General features: G+C 34.3%; 2 protein-coding genes and 1 non-coding gene across 5 annotated transcripts; all 3 read left to right on the top strand.

Annotated features, from left to right (window-relative positions):
* Window positions 1-840: 840 nt before the first annotated feature.
* On the top strand, window positions 841-1,888 carry LOC123924640 (cytosolic sulfotransferase 15-like). The gene has a single exon (XM_045977595.1). It carries the CDS (start codon window positions 1,016-1,018, stop codon window positions 1,886-1,888), a length of 873 nt encoding a protein of 290 aa, XP_045833551.1. The 5' UTR covers window positions 841-1,015.
* Window positions 1,889-4,964: 3,076 nt separating this feature from the next.
* Window positions 4,965-5,036, top strand: TRNAD-GUC. Its single transcript has one exon. It is a non-coding gene; the product is annotated as a tRNA-Asp (tRNA).
* Window positions 4,969-16,593, top strand: LOC123920996. 3 transcript variants are annotated; one of them, XM_045973371.1, is made up of 15 exons: window positions 4,974-5,344; window positions 6,255-6,362; window positions 6,479-6,613; window positions 7,702-8,280; window positions 8,516-8,660; window positions 9,046-9,384; window positions 9,579-10,040; window positions 10,460-10,630; window positions 10,727-11,148; window positions 11,260-11,345; window positions 11,429-11,647; window positions 12,217-12,345; window positions 13,580-13,951; window positions 14,626-14,741; window positions 16,168-16,593. In XM_045973371.1, the coding sequence occupies exons 1-15, from the start codon at window positions 5,219-5,221 to the stop codon at window positions 16,293-16,295; spliced, it is 3,537 nt and encodes a 1,178-aa protein (XP_045829327.1). In that variant the 5' UTR covers window positions 4,974-5,218; the 3' UTR covers window positions 16,296-16,593. The 3 variants fall into 3 exon arrangements, with proteins under 3 accessions (XP_045829325.1, XP_045829327.1, XP_045829326.1); XM_045973370.1 differs by having other exon boundaries at window positions 5,073-5,344; window positions 10,715-11,148; XM_045973369.1 differs by having other exon boundaries at window positions 4,969-5,344; window positions 10,460-11,148.
* Window positions 16,594-16,862: the final 269 nt, after the last annotated feature.

The following is a 16,862-nucleotide window of genomic DNA, read 5'->3' as shown; positions in this document are numbered from 1 at the left end:
CTTATGACCTGGTTTGATTGCACATATTTTGGAAATTAATTAGTCTTACTGATATTCGTATCTCATTAGTTTGCTCTCTATGTTTCACCTTACATGTTTGAGGATGTTAAATACAATTACAAGGATTATAGTTTCTTCATAGTCTACTTTAGCTTAGTTAGACTTTTGTTCCTCTTTATTTTATTTTTTGAACAGTAAAATTATATGTATATATATAATATGGAAAAAAAAATATAAGAGGTACTCACCGTACTCATCCCACAGTAGTACAAAAGTAATGTGAGTACTTTTATTTATCAAAAGCAAAAGAGAACTAATTAATTACTTGTATCTTCTTCAGTTTTGACTCAATTGCTTCTATCCTATATTTCTGATAAATATTGTGTAAATATATAATTAAGTGAATGATTATGAAAGATTCAAATTGTTTTCGTTCGGTATTAATTAAGTATCGGTAATTAATGTGAATAATATTATAAAGAAAATGTTAACTAGTGTCTCGGTCTGACAATAGTAATATAATCTTGAAAATAATATATTCAATATCTTAAAATTTTAAAAAATGATTTTTTCAACATAAAAATTTACTTTTCTTTCATTTTTTTTCTTCTTAACCAGTAACTCGATCGAACACTAGCAAAAGCCCGTATTATAATTATTGGGCAGTGGACTGGGATGATTAATCAAACATCACATTGCATTGCACATGCTAAAGGCATCTAATGCACGATAACATACATCTACAGCTCATCCCAAAAATATTATTATTATTATTTACATATTACTGTATATATGATTCAACTTCAAGGATCTTAAATAATCAACCAAAAAGATCAAACCATTCTATCTTCAAGTCTTGAGTACCCACCCAACTGCACCATGGAAAATTCAAGTGATGTTGAAAACTCTCTTGTGCCAAAATACTTGCAAGAATATGACTTAGGCCAAGAATGCAAGGAATTAATACCCACTTTACCATTAGAAAAAGGTTGGATTACAAGTCACTTCCATCAATATGAAGGATTTTGGCTTGCAACAAGGATTCTTCAAAGTGTTTTATATATCTTGTCAAAAACACTTTCAATCCCTTGATACTCATGATATTTTAGTTACCACTCCAAAAGCTGGTACCACTTGGCTCAAAGCATGGACTTTTGCTTTGCTAAACCGCGACAAATATCCAAATATTGTTGATCATCCTTTGCTCACTTCCAACCCTCATTCTCTTGTTCCTTTCTTGGAGTATGACCTTTACTATGACAAAGATTTTGTTCCTGATCTCAACTCATTATCACCTCCTCCAAAACTCTTCTCTACACACATTCCTTATGATTCATTACCAAAATCCGTGAAAGAGTCAACTTGCAAGGTGGTGTATCTTTGTAGAGATCCTAAAGACACTTTTGTTTCACATTGGCATTTCACAAACAATCTAAGAGCACAAAGTAGAGGGACACTTCCATTAGAAGAGGCATTTGAGAGTTTTTGTAAAGGAGTGAGTTCTTTTGGACCCTTTTGGGAGCATGTATTGGGATATTGGAAGAAAAGCTTGGAGAGACCGGAAAAGATTATGTTTTTGAAATATGAAGAAATGAAGTTGAAGCCTGGTTTTTATTTGAGAGAGATTGCTAAGTTTTTGGAGTGTCCATTCTCCAAAGAAGAAGAATCCAATGGTGTGGTTGATGATATATTGAATCTGTGTAGTTTCGAGAAGCTGAGCAACTTGGAGGTCAATAAGACTGGAAAAGTTTCGTTTCACATGGAAAACAAATATTTTTTTCGTCTAGGCCAAGTTGGAGACAGCAAAAATCTTCTCACAACTGAAATGATTGAGCAGTTAAATGCTATCACTGAAACTAAATTGGCTACACATGGGTTGAGTTTTTAGATTGGGTGTGTATGTCTCGTTTTTATGAATATTGATTTTGAATAAATTGATTTTGGTTAAAAGTTTGAAAAATGTGAACCAATTTATAGTTTATTGATTGTCATAGATATCGCGAGGGAATTAAATTTACATTGGTCCCGTGGGAGTTAAGAAATTGTTGGTAGAATTATTTGAGCTTGGGACTAAATTTACATTGGTCACACATCTATCTCAAGGGGAACGTTTGTGCGGATAAATTTGCGAGCCTTGGGCATGGTTGCACGAACTTGAGATGGTGGAGTTCCTTGCCTACTATGCTTCGGGATGCTTTCTTAAGTGATAAATTAGGACTTCCTCAATACCGTACTATGTAATGGAATGTTTCATATTGTTTCTTTGGCGTTAAGGCCTAGTCCCCTCTTGTAATTAACTTATTTCTCCTTTTTTTTTTTATAAAACATTAGCGTGCATAGGCATCACATGATAATTATGACATCCCAACTATGTTGGCACCCCATAATCATCACCTATCATTTGCAACACCCTAATAAATTTATTAAAAAGAAAGAAAAAGAGACAAACTTGGGGGACTAGACCAAAACCCAAGAAAACAATAATACAAGGAACCTACCACTACCTCATTAAAAACCTTTTCTGGAAAACCCCAAGGGATAAAACCAAGGATATGGAAAAAGAGTGCAGTGGATTTAATGAAATCTAAAAGACGGAAGACTCATTAAATTACTAATATAATCTCCTTGAACACTCGGCGGAACATTAATGCCTAAAGCAGCCATTCTATCTGCACAACAGTTCCCTTCACGATAAATGTGAGTCGCTCTAAAATGCATGGTTTTATTTAGTCAACGTCAAGCAATTGAACCATCTAATACGAAGCTTCCAAGAGACAATGTCGGCGGACTTAAAAAGCTAAATTAACCAATTGTGAATCGGATTCAATCCAAAGATTGTTCCACCCTTTTGAATGAGCGATCTCAATAGCATTCATAACACCTATAAGTTCAGCATGAAGGGCGTAAGAGTTTCCAATATTAATAGAAAACCCCCCAAGAATAGTAGCAGTATAGTCTCTAAAAATACCCCCACAAGAAGCAAGACCGGGGCTACCCAACGCTGAATCATCTGTGTTGCATTTAACCCAATTATAAAGCGGAGGTTGCCACAATACTTCTTTGATGACAAGTGCTTTGGGATGATGGACATTGACATTAAAGCTTTCAAAATGATGAATTCCTGCATGGAAATGAAATAAGCTTTTTTAGATAAATTTCCAGATAAAGAAACATTGGAGATAATTGAGTTGACCGCAGATCTCCAATGAATAGATTTTCCCTCAAATCTATGTTGGTTCCTGCACCGCCATATAGTGTTAAAAATATTAACAACTGCAGAAATAACAACAGTTTTACATTGAGAGTTCCAATTTTTGTTACAAATATCAAAAATAGAACTAACAGTACTTGTGTCAACGTGCAAAGAAAGAACAGAGACAAACCAATGCCAAATATCCTTAGAAAAACAACAATCACAAAAAATATGATGTATGGTTTCAGCAACCTCCCCACAAAGATCGCATTTGGAGACAATATAACAACCTCTACGAGATAGAAGATCATCTGTAGGTAATCTATTATGCATGATTCTCCACATCAAACAAGATTTAGAGGGAGGAATATCCTCACACCAAATAATTTTAGCCCAAGGAATATGTTGCCCTACAGGTCTGTGAAACAAGTAAGCATCTTTAAAAGAAAGGACCCCGCTATCAGAATGAATCCATCTTAACTCATCATTAGCTTTACTAATAGGAATAGTGACATAATTTAATAACGGCACCAAATTAGGATAGCTCGAAGTAATAGAGTGAGGAATAAGCCAATGATCATTAGCAATAAAGTGTGTCACCTTAGCCTGTAATAGAGCATGAGAATGGCGAGGAATATCCAAAAGGTCCACCAAAGGGTCACCCACCCAAGAATCTGTCCAGAAATTAATCTGGTCACCCTTACCAAGTTGCCAACAAGTATTATTAGTAACACTAGGTATATGATGCTTGATACCTGACCAAATAGAAGAAGAAATAAGATAATCAATAATACCATAACTACGCATCACCCTAGCTCTGAGAAGGGACGCCCAATGATTAGATTATGTAAATAGCTCCCAGCACAATTTAAGATTCGCAGCTTCATTAATATGTCTTAAAGAACGAAGACCAAGACCTCCTTCATTGGTGGGAGTGCAAACTTTATCACAAGCAACAGTAACTAATTTACGCTGATCTACATTACCACTCCATATGAGTTTATTTTCTCCTTTATTAAATAATAACGAGTGATAAGTAGAGGAAAGGGAAGGATGGGGTGTCAACATAGTTGAGATGTTCGTCATTACCTCGATACTTAGATGCTCTTAATTTTATATATATATATATATATATATATATATATATATATATATATATATATATATATATATATATATATATATATATATATATATAATTCTATTTTGAAATTACTAAATGTTTTAGAAGTGAAAAATTAGGGGTTAATGTACAAATATGTATGTTATTATTGTCTTACTTATTACTGTATTTTATTTTGTTGCAAGAATATGTTGAAAATATTTTTCTTTTTATTGTAAAAATTCAATTAAATTGCTAAGAGGATAATTTCTTACGGTTTGAAGAACTCATTAATCAAGACAACTTATACCTTATCATTAGGTCTCACTTTTTTTTTTTGACACAATTAGGTCTCACACTTATCATTGTCAAATAGGATGCATTTGTTGGATAAGATAAAGATTTTTATTTGATGGTGGCTTAAGTCTAACAAGTTGTATCTCCATTTTTTTTTTTTAATTTGTAAAAAATGTTTGATAATGATAATTATATAATCAAGAACACACAAAGCTTTGATTATAATGCAAAACATCTAGCATGGTCTGTATTTCTAATTTGGAAGTACACGTGAAACATTCAATTCATTTCTATTATATATTTTGAAAAATATTAATATGTCCTCATCAAAGTAACTACAAATACTATTACTAAGAAACAAATAACATCTGAGTCGTTGTAGTATAGTGGTAAGTATTCCCGCCTGTCACGCGGGTGACCCGGGTTCGATCCCCGGCAACGGCGTACTTTTTTCCTTCTTTCCCTTATATTTTAATTTTGAAGTTTCATTCATTTGCGGAGTGGAAGAGGTAGATGGAGCGAACTGCATATATATACTTCCTGTAAAACCCCCTTTTCCCGCCATCGACAATCTTTCACTATCTCTCTCCCATTTTCTCTCTCTCTCTTCTTCTTCTTCTTCTTCGATGGTGAGGACTAGAACCGCCGCACCTACAGATTCCGAACCGGAAAATGACGATAACCTCGAAGTTATCTCAATCGGTTCACTCTACAATGGACCTTGGGACAAGAAGTATTGGAGCAGTTCTAGGGTTTGATTACATTTTCCCCACTCTATTTCCTTCCGTTTTTCAATCTAGAATCGCAATTTTTTATTATTCATGCTCGATTTGCAATTAAACTGAATATATCATTGTTATTACTTTTTCTGCTAAAAATCGTTTACTCTTGTTGCTTATCTTTGAGTGTGTGATATGAATTTAGCTGGTTACTTAAGTACCGTATTTTGTTTTTTTGAATGGCACTGAAGTACGATTGTGTGTGTGATAGGATGCGTAGATAGGTTCATAGATACGATCTTGAAAATATCGTTTAGATAGAAAGTTGAAAGGTGGTCATTGAGTGATGAACCGTGACTTTTGCTTGTTTGAAGTAGGGATTTTATGAATATAAAAGGAACTGGTGGTGTACTGGCATGTAGTCAGATCTCTTAAGCATCTGATGTGATTGGTCCTAGATTTAATTCTTGGATTAATGTGCATGAGAAAAATATTGTTGGTAGGGGTCATGCCTTTGGCATTGGATTGAATAGAATAGGATAGAGGGATAGTCTAGGAAACATAATTAACAAAGTAACGGAACTTTAATATGAATGCTTGTTTGTTAGTTGGTCCAAGTGGTAAGAAGTTTGATTTTCCTTATGAAGGATGTTGGGTTTGAGTGAATAGAAAAGATAGGTACTAGGAGAGATGAGTCCACCTAGATTAACTCGACTTAGTTGTGGTTGTTTGTGATTTATGGATAGTAAGTTTCTCAGGGGAAAAAAAAAACAGGTAGTATTGAATAAAGAAGTGGTGTATAGTATACTTAGGAAGGAACAAAGAAGTGAGATGCATGCTTGACCAGGGTTTATCTTGGAGGAATTTCTGCATACCACTTTGTATTTGTTTGTTTTCCATTGCTGACTCGACTGATTACATTTTTACACTGGCTACTTTGTAGGGAAAAGATCGATATCCATATCCAGTTGGCTACCAAGCTGTTAGAGCTCATAATGGTACTACTTATAAGATGGAAATTGTTGAAGGTGTTAATGGGCCTAATTTTTTGGTTTGTATTCAAGATTCTTTGTGCTCTAATGCTTTGACTTTAGGTTCCATATTCTAAATGTTTACAACTTGCTTTGAGTTTTGTTAAATAGTTTCAGTTACATACCGTTTCTACAGATTTCTTCTGATGATGGGAATTCAGTTTCTGGTAAAACTCCAGACTTTGCATGGAAGGAATTTCAGAAGAAAGGTTGCACCCGCATGAAGAGTTGGCATGGGAAGCGACTTTCATCTAAGATGGATGGCTTGGAGGTAGAAATTGGTGACATTCTGTTTTTAATGTTCCAGACAATTTCTTTTATTTTTCAGGAACATTTATTGAAATTTTGAGAAATCATTCCAAATAAACTACATCCGTATCTATTTTCAAGCTAATTTGAGCGCAACTAATCTAACTGTGTGCCGTAATTCTGTTATAATTGAATTTTTTTTATGACAAGATATTTGAATATCATGTTAAAATGATAAAACAAACACCTTTTGTATCATAAAACTCTTATATGGAAATAAGCAACTCTTTGTTGTGTCAAGTGACTATAGAATGAAGGACGGCATATATTGCTGGATTACTTACTATATTACATGTATAGCAATTGCTCTTTGCGTAGACTATAGGTATCAAAACTATTTGGCATGGCATTTCCTACTATGTTATTAAATATCTAGTTTCTTGGGTAACTATTCTGTCAAAACTGCTAGCAAGTTTCAGAAACACATTTCCTGTTTGCTGTGCTATTAATTGATGATTAAATTAAAGCGTCAAAACATAATGCTTTGTCCTTGTAATTGAAAATCGGTCAATTCAATATGCAAGACTGACCACTTATCTTTGAAATTATTGCAAGACTCAATTCAAGATTCAACATAATGCTTTGTCCTTGTATATTTCTTCAACCTTTGTGATTTTTCGCTAAAAATAATTCTTACTGATAAGATATGCTTACTGACTTTTCTTTGGTACTCTGTTCATTGTTTCATTAACGAGTACCGCTAGAAGATATGCTGTGGTGTTGGGAAGCTTTATTGCACTAATGATATTGTTTAATTTTTTTCTCTGTTCTTCCTTGTTTTTGTTTAAGGATATTTTGTTGTTCTTTCATTTGTATCCCTTCTTTTTCTCTTTAGTAAAATGTAACTTTTTTATCCCAAACAGTTAATGGATGTCTGAGCTTTTACATTTTGTCTAGCTACACACATTTTGCAAAAGTTTCTGTTTATGTGATGATTAATCTCATAATCCCCCTTTTTCTTTTCTCTTGATTATTTCTTTATATTATATCTCTTTCATGAGATGTTTACTGTATATAATCTTATTTTAATTATTTTTTCATTGCATCCAGCTCTTTGGGTTCAAAAACCAGTTTATTCAGAGGTTGCTTCGTGAACTAGGGGCAGATATAAATGGAATAGTAGAACGGAGCATAGTACCCTCAAACATCAGTAATGAGGTTTCTAAAACACAGCATGATGATTGCCACCCTAATGTAGGCACCAGTCCTGATTTATTGGTTTCCTTGAAAAGATCACATGTTACAGGGAAGAGAAGTAGACATGAACTTAAAAAAAAGAAGTTAAATGGCAGATCTGGACCTCAATCTGTAGAACTTGCTTGTAGTAGTGCTTCAGATGTAAAGAATGAAACAACACTTGTTGAAGGGAGTTCTACAACCAACAATGGTTTAGAAGACGAGGATGGCGCCCACAATCAAATAGATGTATCACCTTCGCTGCCAATAAAGCCATCTGTTGGTAAAACAAGTAATTGCATTGCATCCCAAAATGGCCAGCTATTGAATCCTATTGATATATCTGAGGACAAAAAAGTGGGAGCTGTACCTTCGGAGAGACAGACAGGGTTTCTCTCCTCTGCAAATAAAAAAAGTACAGAAATAACTGAAAACTTGTCTACAGAAAAACTGGTAAACACACTTGTTCGTAAAGTATAGTCTATTGAACATTATTAACTGGAAACCCTTTCTTTCCAAAATAGTGACACTCTTGATAAAACTAGAGGGAAATGGGTACAAATATTTGAATTTTTTTTAATTTCCTGCTTCTTGAGATATATTAGTTGAAATTTGGCAGAAATTTGTGATTCAATCAAATTTCTGGTCCACCTTGTTATAGAAGAAACACTATTTTAACTTCTTGCAGCTTCATAGGTCACATGATGTGGAGATGAAAATGACAAGTTTGTTGGTCACAGCAGAAGATGACAAAGTGATGCAGTCAGGTTCTAAAGAGTCTCAGGGTTGTATTGGCAATGATCTTTGTGCTCCTGATACACTAGATTTACAAGGTACTTATATCTCTGTGTTTGTACAGTACAAAGTATTAACTGTTAATAACTTCTAGTATCTGTTTCCACTTAATCATATATTGATGAGTTGAAAGATTTACCTTTTGGCTTGACATACTTATATTTATTCAACTTGCTTACAAATTTTGGGATTTATAATGCTTTTCCTTTGATAATATTAGAAAGAGACAGAGTAGTGTTCTTTACAGAATGAAGTATCATGTGATGATGTGAAATATAGAGAGATTTGGAATGTGTTAGGATTTTCTATTTATTTATATTACAGTTTTCTGCAACACTCCTTCAATATCTAGTTTCTCTCTTATATTTACCTATTCTACATTTTCCTATTGATTCTTAGATCACTTACTCTACTGCACTGCAGAAAATGCCTCTGATTCTGCACCAAGTAATTTGGACAAGAATACTTACAGTGAGCCAGCTTGTGAGGTCTCCTCTGAAGATTTGTTAAAATCAAAACACGAGGAAGTGCTTAGACCTGATTCAAATCTCTGCTCAGAGAAAAATGATTTTAATTCAGCTGGCCAGAATGTGGCAAATTCAATGATGTCACTTCTGCTTCCTCAAGCAGTTCCTTTACTGAGTAATGTCTCAACAGATAAGAAGTTTACTTTTATCACTTCGGATATATTGCCTTCTATGGTAACAAACTCTAAGGAAGAACAAAATGAAGTTGTACATGTTTTGGATGTACCATCATCTGGTAAATATACCTATACATGCTATTTTAACTTTTCCTGATTATTTGTTCACAATATTTGGCATGGATCAAATACATCACGCCACAAGGGTTTTTGATGGACCGTTCTGTCTTTTAAATCTGGTCTTTGTTTTGTGTTTGTGTGTTCTGTGTTTATAAATTCATGCACTTTGTTTAATCATGTGCTTATACGGCAGATAAAATGGTAACAGAGGATGCATATGGGGAACAAGGTGAGAAGATACATAAGCCAAATACTGGCCCAAGTTCAAATTCTTATAATACTGAACATATGAAGTCTATTGTTCTTGATAGTTTTGAGTATAGTCAATGTGAGGATCTCAAAAACTCAGAAATCTTATCTTTTGATATTGTGGAAGCTGATAAATCTAGTTTCACTAAAGAAATGTGTTGTCCGAAAAGTCAAGAACAGCTTCCTGGTGATTTGCCAAATGGACCATCCACATGCTGTGCTTCAGAGTTGGAATTTAAAAACAGACCTCCTGATTACGATGCATGTGTTCCTGATTCTGTTCTGGATGACATGTCTCCTCCTGATGTATGCATTCCTGATTCTGTGCTGGACGACATTTGTCCAGCGCATGATAGTTTCAGTTCACTGCAAAATGGCCTGTCAGCTGGTCAGGATTTTACTGGAGGTAATGTGTTCATGATATCTGGTATAAAAAAAATAAAAGTTCTGAAATTCAGATAATCATGATCAGAAGGGTTGAATTTTTTATTTTTTTTAATAAGCATCAGAAGGGTTGAATTGTCTATCACAGTATAATTCTTCTGTCTGTTTTGAACTAAGATGCTTGTTGAGTTAGTGCTAACCCATTCCCATGTCAATCCAACTTAACTGGTCATGATTGTTGCAAACTATTAGCTTATTTTGGTGTTTGGTCAAGAATGACACTTAGTGATCTGAGACTAAGGTTTCATTGAATTATTGTTGTGTTTGATCCAAACATCACCATTTCTTACAAATTTTAAAAACAGCATAGTTATTAGCAAGGCATTCTCAGGGGTTAAATACAATATTTGTTATTTAAAAAAAGCTTGGAAATCCTTGCAGAAAACACACAAGATGAAGCTGTTGGTAAAACAGGCAATGTTAAAACAATGATGATGTCTTCTTCTCAGTCACCAAATATTGTATACACCAGAAGAAAGAGGCGAAATTCTGTTTGTCTCCAAGGAAATTGTTTCTCTGTGAAGAGTATAGAATGTGACAAGATTGAACTAGGTACTCGTCAAACTCATACTGCTAGAGACACTGTCCTTCCCTCAAAAACCATTCAAACAAAAAATGATAAACTATGCGAACCAGATGATTCTGCAGGTTTATTGTTAGAAACACTCCAAGCTCATAGTGACATACCAGATGTACAAAGCAACTTAGCGGAGCTAAACCATTCATCTCAGAATCCAAACCCACTTTCCTTTGAAAATAAGTGCTCTGGTAGCAAGGAGGCTCAGTTTGTTTCAGAACCAATGGTCCAAAAAAACCAGGAACTCAAGAATAATCTGAACAGCAATGTAAAGTTTGTAGGGTGCTACATGCACCCAATGCCTGTTTCATCATTACTTTTAAAAACAAGAGAGGATGAAATCCACATTTGCGTTTTATGTGGCCTTACGGGTCAGCACAGAACCCTGTTTACCTACAAGGTAGCTATCAAGGGATCAAATTTTGGTTGCCCTTCTGTCATGGCTCACACCCCAATAATGTTGCCAGATCCAAAATATAACTTCATGGGAGAAGTAAGTTGCTTTTCATTTTCTGTTTTGAAACCCTTATTTCCTTATTGACATTTTACCCAAACATTTTGGCTACATAAATGCTTACCGTCAAAATATATCATTCTTTGCTAGACTATCCTGGAAAGAACCGGGGTGGAGTTGACTCCTGATGGACAGTATATTGTCTTAATAGGCAGCATAAAAACCCCCAATTGCAGGTTAACTGTTTCTACAGGTTTGAATTGATATGTAATAAGTTGGAATACTGTAGATAGAGTAACTAAATATTGTTTAATCCTAGGGAAGGAAAAATTGATTGTTGTTGCTCAACATGCACATCAGTCTGCTCCAAGAAGAATGCTTTGAAGATTGTTCATGTAGAAAGTGGTTATGTATCAGTTTTGGCAATATTGGAAGCTGTTGAAGATTTACATTGTATTTTGGTTTGTGAAGCTAACCGACTTGTTTCTGTTGGAGAGAGTGGGAGACTACAAGTGTGGGTCATGAATTCAACATGGAGGTGATTTTAATGCATTCTCTTTGATTTTTCTTGCTCCTTAGACACTTATGTCCTTTTCAGAAGTATGTTACATTTTAATTTGTAGTGAATGTGATTGTTAAACAATACAGATAGGTTTCTTATGTGTTTGCATTTTAGCAGAGACCATGGATATATGCTCATGTAGTGCTTGTGCTTATCATATCAAATCTCAAAGAATATTGGGGAGACTTTGTTACTTGGATATTATGACTAATTGTTTCTTGGTTAAAAGCTTACCAATTGGCCAGGCTTTACTTACCTCACGACTGAACTCTGTATTATGGGTCCCCCTTCCCCCGGGAACTAGAGGGTTAATACCAAAAAAAAAAAGGTTCCCAAATTTCATTGCATTTAATTTGGTTGACATAACTGATGAGTTAGACCACTGTAATTGTAAAATTTATTCCAGTTGTTGATCAATAAAAAAACGGTATTATTTTACCTTTAATGTTTATAACTTATTTGCTGCTAGTGTTATTAAATATTTATATTTATTGGTTGTGGTCATACAACATAGCTTCTTCACCCCTTTATTAACATTTTTTCAGTGAAAAGATAGAGTGCTTCATCATTCCATCTGATGGTTCCATGTCCCCTGGCATTGTGGAATTGAAGAGGGTTCCAAGGTGTGCTCATTTGGTTGTCGGCCGAAACATCTATGGAGAATTCAGTTTATGGTATGTTGTCTTTATTTACCTTGAAGAGATGTCCTATTATATTAGCATAATAGTTGTTTATAATCTTGTTTAGGAATGTTGTGAGGAATTTATATTATTAAGAAGCGGGTATTAATGTTGTCCATAGTCACATAGTTTGCTAGATTGACTCGGAGCCGCAAATTGGCACCATTTCACAGAACTTTCACGAATTGGTTCGCCAAAGTTCTTGGGTATAATTATTTGAAAGCATCAAACCCAAAAGAAAGAACAGGCTCCCATTTACATGGGAATGGGAACCGTTCAGATTAATGAGCAATCATCATAGGCTGCAACAGATAGGGAGACATGTTTTCTACTTTTCAAAGCTACTTTCTTCAATCCCCATCTGCAATGCACCGTGTCGTACACTGCATATTATAGTTAATCCCTCACTAATTTTCACATGCTTTTTTAAAAAATTTATAACTGTCAAATTGTTAATCAAATTAGTAAATTTTTGACATATTAATCACATTAGTAACTAGTATTTTCCTTTAAAACATTGTACAAAATTATTAACATAAAAATATTGACTCTTATTTTCATGTTTTAACTAGATGAGATAAAAAAGTTATATCTTATTAGCATGGATTTTATTGCTTTTAACTAGATGGGATAAAAAAGTTATTGTTAGCGTACCGATAAAAATATTATAATGTACCATGAACCTAAATAACATGTTGTTTACGTATACCCCCCATGTACCCAATACTTCAAGAGTTGTGTACCGCATACCCATACCCGAACTTGTATCGTACCAAAGCGGATTGCGAACCAGGTTACTGTGGTTTTGTCTTGAGTAAAGTTAGGGGTTTTCTCACACATACCCACACCCATATTACATTACTTTGCTTGCATTTTGTCTTACAATCTATTTTATGCAAGTCACAGGTTCATCAGAATATGAAGAACATGTGTTGCTTTTTTACTTTTTCTGTACATAAATCCCCTATTCCTTCTGTAAATCTTGGAGATACTGAGGTTCCTAATTTGGGCTTTATCTGTTTAAGAATTCAGGAAATATGTCACTGCTGGCTTTAATGCCAGATTTTTAACTTCTCTTCAAATTTCTTATTTGAAAAAACCTCTGACCTAGCCCAACAGTTATTAAAAATAAGGAAAAAGGAGAAGTAATTAAAAAAGTGTAACAAATTTTTAATTTGGCCATTCAGTTATAATATCTCATTCATATCATTTTCAATATTTTCCTCAGGGACATTACCAAGCTCAATTGTGTTTCAAGCTTCTCCGCTTCAAAATATCCAATTAATGAGTTCTTTCCCATAAGCTTGTCCGATTTGCAAACTAAAGGCTTGGGATTGAGCTATGCTAGCATAGAGGAGAAGTCTGAAAAACTTTTAGGAGCAACCAATTTCTGGCTCTCAGAGCAAAGAGAGACCGGCTGTGTTTATCTACCAACTGAAGATGTTGCTATGTGGTTTCTTGTCTCGACTCCCTCGGACTTTGATTGTTGCCAGAATCAGGTTTCAACTTCAAGTCATCACGATGTACATACAGCTAGAAGTTGGAGGCTTGCTCTTTTGGTGAAAAATAGCATAGTTTTTGGAAGTCCCTTGGATCCTAGGTGCCATATGATGTTTCCTGTGTTGAATATAGCCTGTCATATTTTGTTTGATTCTGTCAACATCTTATTTTTTACTGTCTATGAAGTAAAGGGAAGTAATTTTCTCCATCTATTTTTCAGAATATATTTTTTTCAATGTTAAGATGTAAACTCAATTAAAAGCTGCTTGAACTGGATTTTAGATCAGTGTTGAAGTCTAAATCCTCAATTAATAGTTTATCATTCATTTATGAGGCCAGCAGCTGAAGGAATTTACTGAAAATTATAATTATGAGGGTAAAAAAGAGTGCAGCCTGGTATGCTAAAGCTCCAGGCACAGTGGAGTCTAGGGAAGGGTCGGACCTATTATGTATCTAGTAGGCAGTTATACCTTGAATTTGCTAGAGTTAGATTTCACAATTACAACCTGTAACCTCAGTTATATGAGATAACAATACTAAAACTGTTCTGCTAAGGCTCCCATTCATCATAATCAAGAGGATCTTAAGGAGAAAATTTATGAACCATCAGTTGATATTGTTTGAGTTATACAACTATAACAAAGTACTAGTACATCTTTAGAACTACTGATGATATATCATTTTTACACTGTTTAAAATTTGTTGTGTTATTGCTTATTCTACACTGCATACTTATAATTCATTGATATATTCAACTGTATCAACTCTATGCAGGACAACCACTGCTGGTGTCTCAGGTGGTTATGGAATCATCAGCACAAGTGACGGTGTGGTATATATGTGGGAATTATCTAGAGGATCCAAGCTTGATACTTTGCACCATTTTCATGGTATGTTGCAATGTTCCACTTTATGCTCTGATCATGTTGCACTAACCACTAGTGCAGAAGCACTATAATGATTTTGATATTTTTTTATAGAAAATGTTAGTTGTAAGTAAAGTAGTGGTTATGTAACTGATATTAGTTTTTCAGGTAGTTTTTCAGAGTTCAAATTCATGACCTCTTGGTTAGAACTCTTTCAGTATTCCTTAGCTCAGTAACCGAGCCGCTTACATGGGACGATACAATAATATAGATAGTTTTAACTTGTCAATAATCAATATGTTTAATTTGCTGCACTAGAATTGTCGGTGATTAGTTGGGAATCATCATAAGTTATGATCAATCGATACCTTCAAGAGACTTATAGATGTCATGCTTTGTATTCCATTTCTGGCGTGCTTTAAGGAATTGGCCACATTTACGGTGTAACAGTTTCCTTTCTTGTGTTAGTATAGGTCATACTGAAAGTTAAACTGAAGGTTCACTTTGAGTTGAGTCACTAAAGCGATTAAGATGCCTTAACACAACGATGGAGTGAAAACGTATATATACAAACATTTCTTCAAAAAAAAAAAAAGTATATATACTAACATTAGGTGGTAGGTGAATAATCTTAAACTTTTGTAGCATGTGTTTATATTAAAACTTTTTTTTTTTGGTGAACAAGAGGGAGCAAAAGCTCCCACAATGTTTATATTAAGACTTATATACACATCAATGTAGTCCAGTCTTTTGAATCTATTATAGGGTCTTACTGTCCTATATTGTTAACCAAGTTTGTGCTCCTTAGAGTGAACCCCTCAATCTCCAGTAGTAACCAAGTTTCGTGTCTGCATAATGGAACCGACTCCGAAGAGGCATCAGCTGGAGAAACTCCTTCCAAATGGTTGTGAACTTCTGTTTGACCACCCTAAAATTGAGGATCCAGAAAAGCATTTGGAGCTGGGAAAAGTTGGTGAAGTAGATTCTAACCCTTGAAAACTTCTCCAAACATTAGACATTGAAAATACAATGAAAGTTTAAATCCCTTAGGCAGCTGCAACATGTAAGATACCAAACCAATGCCTCCAGGATCAAGGGAGCTGACACCTTATGACATGGTTATGTGTCTTCGTGTTGATAATGAAGTCGTTACCTACAAATGAACCACTAGCCATTGAAGGAATATCAATTTAACAATACTAGGAATACAATATGATCAGTTATAATTAGGGATAAGTTACATTTATATTTCTTCGCTGCTTATCCTGTCATTCCTCATGGTTGTTGCCAATAATCTAAATTATTGTTTATGTATTATGTTGTGCCATTTTGAGGTTTCATATTTCGACATACGGTTTCAATAATGTTTAAGCATAAAGTTGATTGATTCCTTTATTTGTTATGTGTTTGTGAGATATCTATAAACTTGAAAGTAATTGTTTGATTTTAGATGGCACTGTCACAAGTGTTGCTACGGATGATTTGAATTTGAATTCAAGAAGTGCCGTGGGAGTCGCTGGTGATGCAGGCCAACTGTTGCTTTATCTACATCTTCATGATCCGAACTCAAAAGAATAGACCATGAGCTTTCAAGCCTGTATAGAAGTTGTTGCGGTTATATAGAAAGCTTGTATAGAAATTGTTGTGGTTATAGCTAATGCAGTTATAGTGCTTTAAAAATTTATGCATCTCAATTCCTATTAATGTTTTGTACCATTCTCAACCAAATTCCATGGTTCCAATTTCAGTTGAGCAACTAACTATAATATCAATTTATTGCCTTTTGTTGAAATTGATGCAGATTTTTAGAATATTCTAGTAAAAATAAATAGTAATGTAGTAAAGACTAGAACATATATTCTAAAGTTGATAAATATTTTTAGACTGCTCTAATAATGCCTATATTAAGTTGTAGTCTAGAAGCTTATATAACAATGAAATGTAGAAAAGTCAAGCAAAAGTCAAGTTATTCTACTTGAAATTAACATCTTCAAACACCTATCAATATGCACTCAGAATCTTCATTCTTTTCTCGTATTTGTCATTCTGGATCTTTCACGCTATATTGAATTGAAAAACTTGCTATGTAAGTGTGGTGTGTACTCTACATGACATGCTGCATACTTGAATTGAATACTTGATGTA

Source organism: Trifolium pratense, linkage group LG4 (assembly GCF_020283565.1).
Source record: "Trifolium pratense cultivar HEN17-A07 linkage group LG4, ARS_RC_1.1, whole genome shotgun sequence".
Lineage (NCBI taxonomy): Eukaryota > Viridiplantae > Streptophyta > Magnoliopsida > Fabales > Fabaceae > Trifolium > Trifolium pratense.
This window is presented reverse-complemented; position numbering and strand designations above follow the sequence as displayed.

Excerpts from the sequence above, each read along its gene's own strand:
- LOC123924640 (XM_045977595.1), top strand. The coding sequence starts at position 1,016 with ATGAAGGATTTTGGCTTGCAACAAGGATTCTTCAAAGTGTTTTATATA.
- LOC123920996 (XM_045973369.1), top strand. The coding sequence starts at position 5,219 with ATGGTGAGGACTAGAACCGCCGCACCTACAGATTCCGAACCGGAAAAT. Across the intron at positions 5,345-6,254 it reads AGTATTGGAGCAGTTCTAGG|GGAAAAGATCGATATCCATA; the intron begins GTTTGATTACAT and ends GCTACTTTGTAG. Across the intron at positions 12,346-13,579 it reads TATGGAGAATTCAGTTTATG|GGACATTACCAAGCTCAATT; the intron begins GTATGTTGTCTT and ends TATTTTCCTCAG.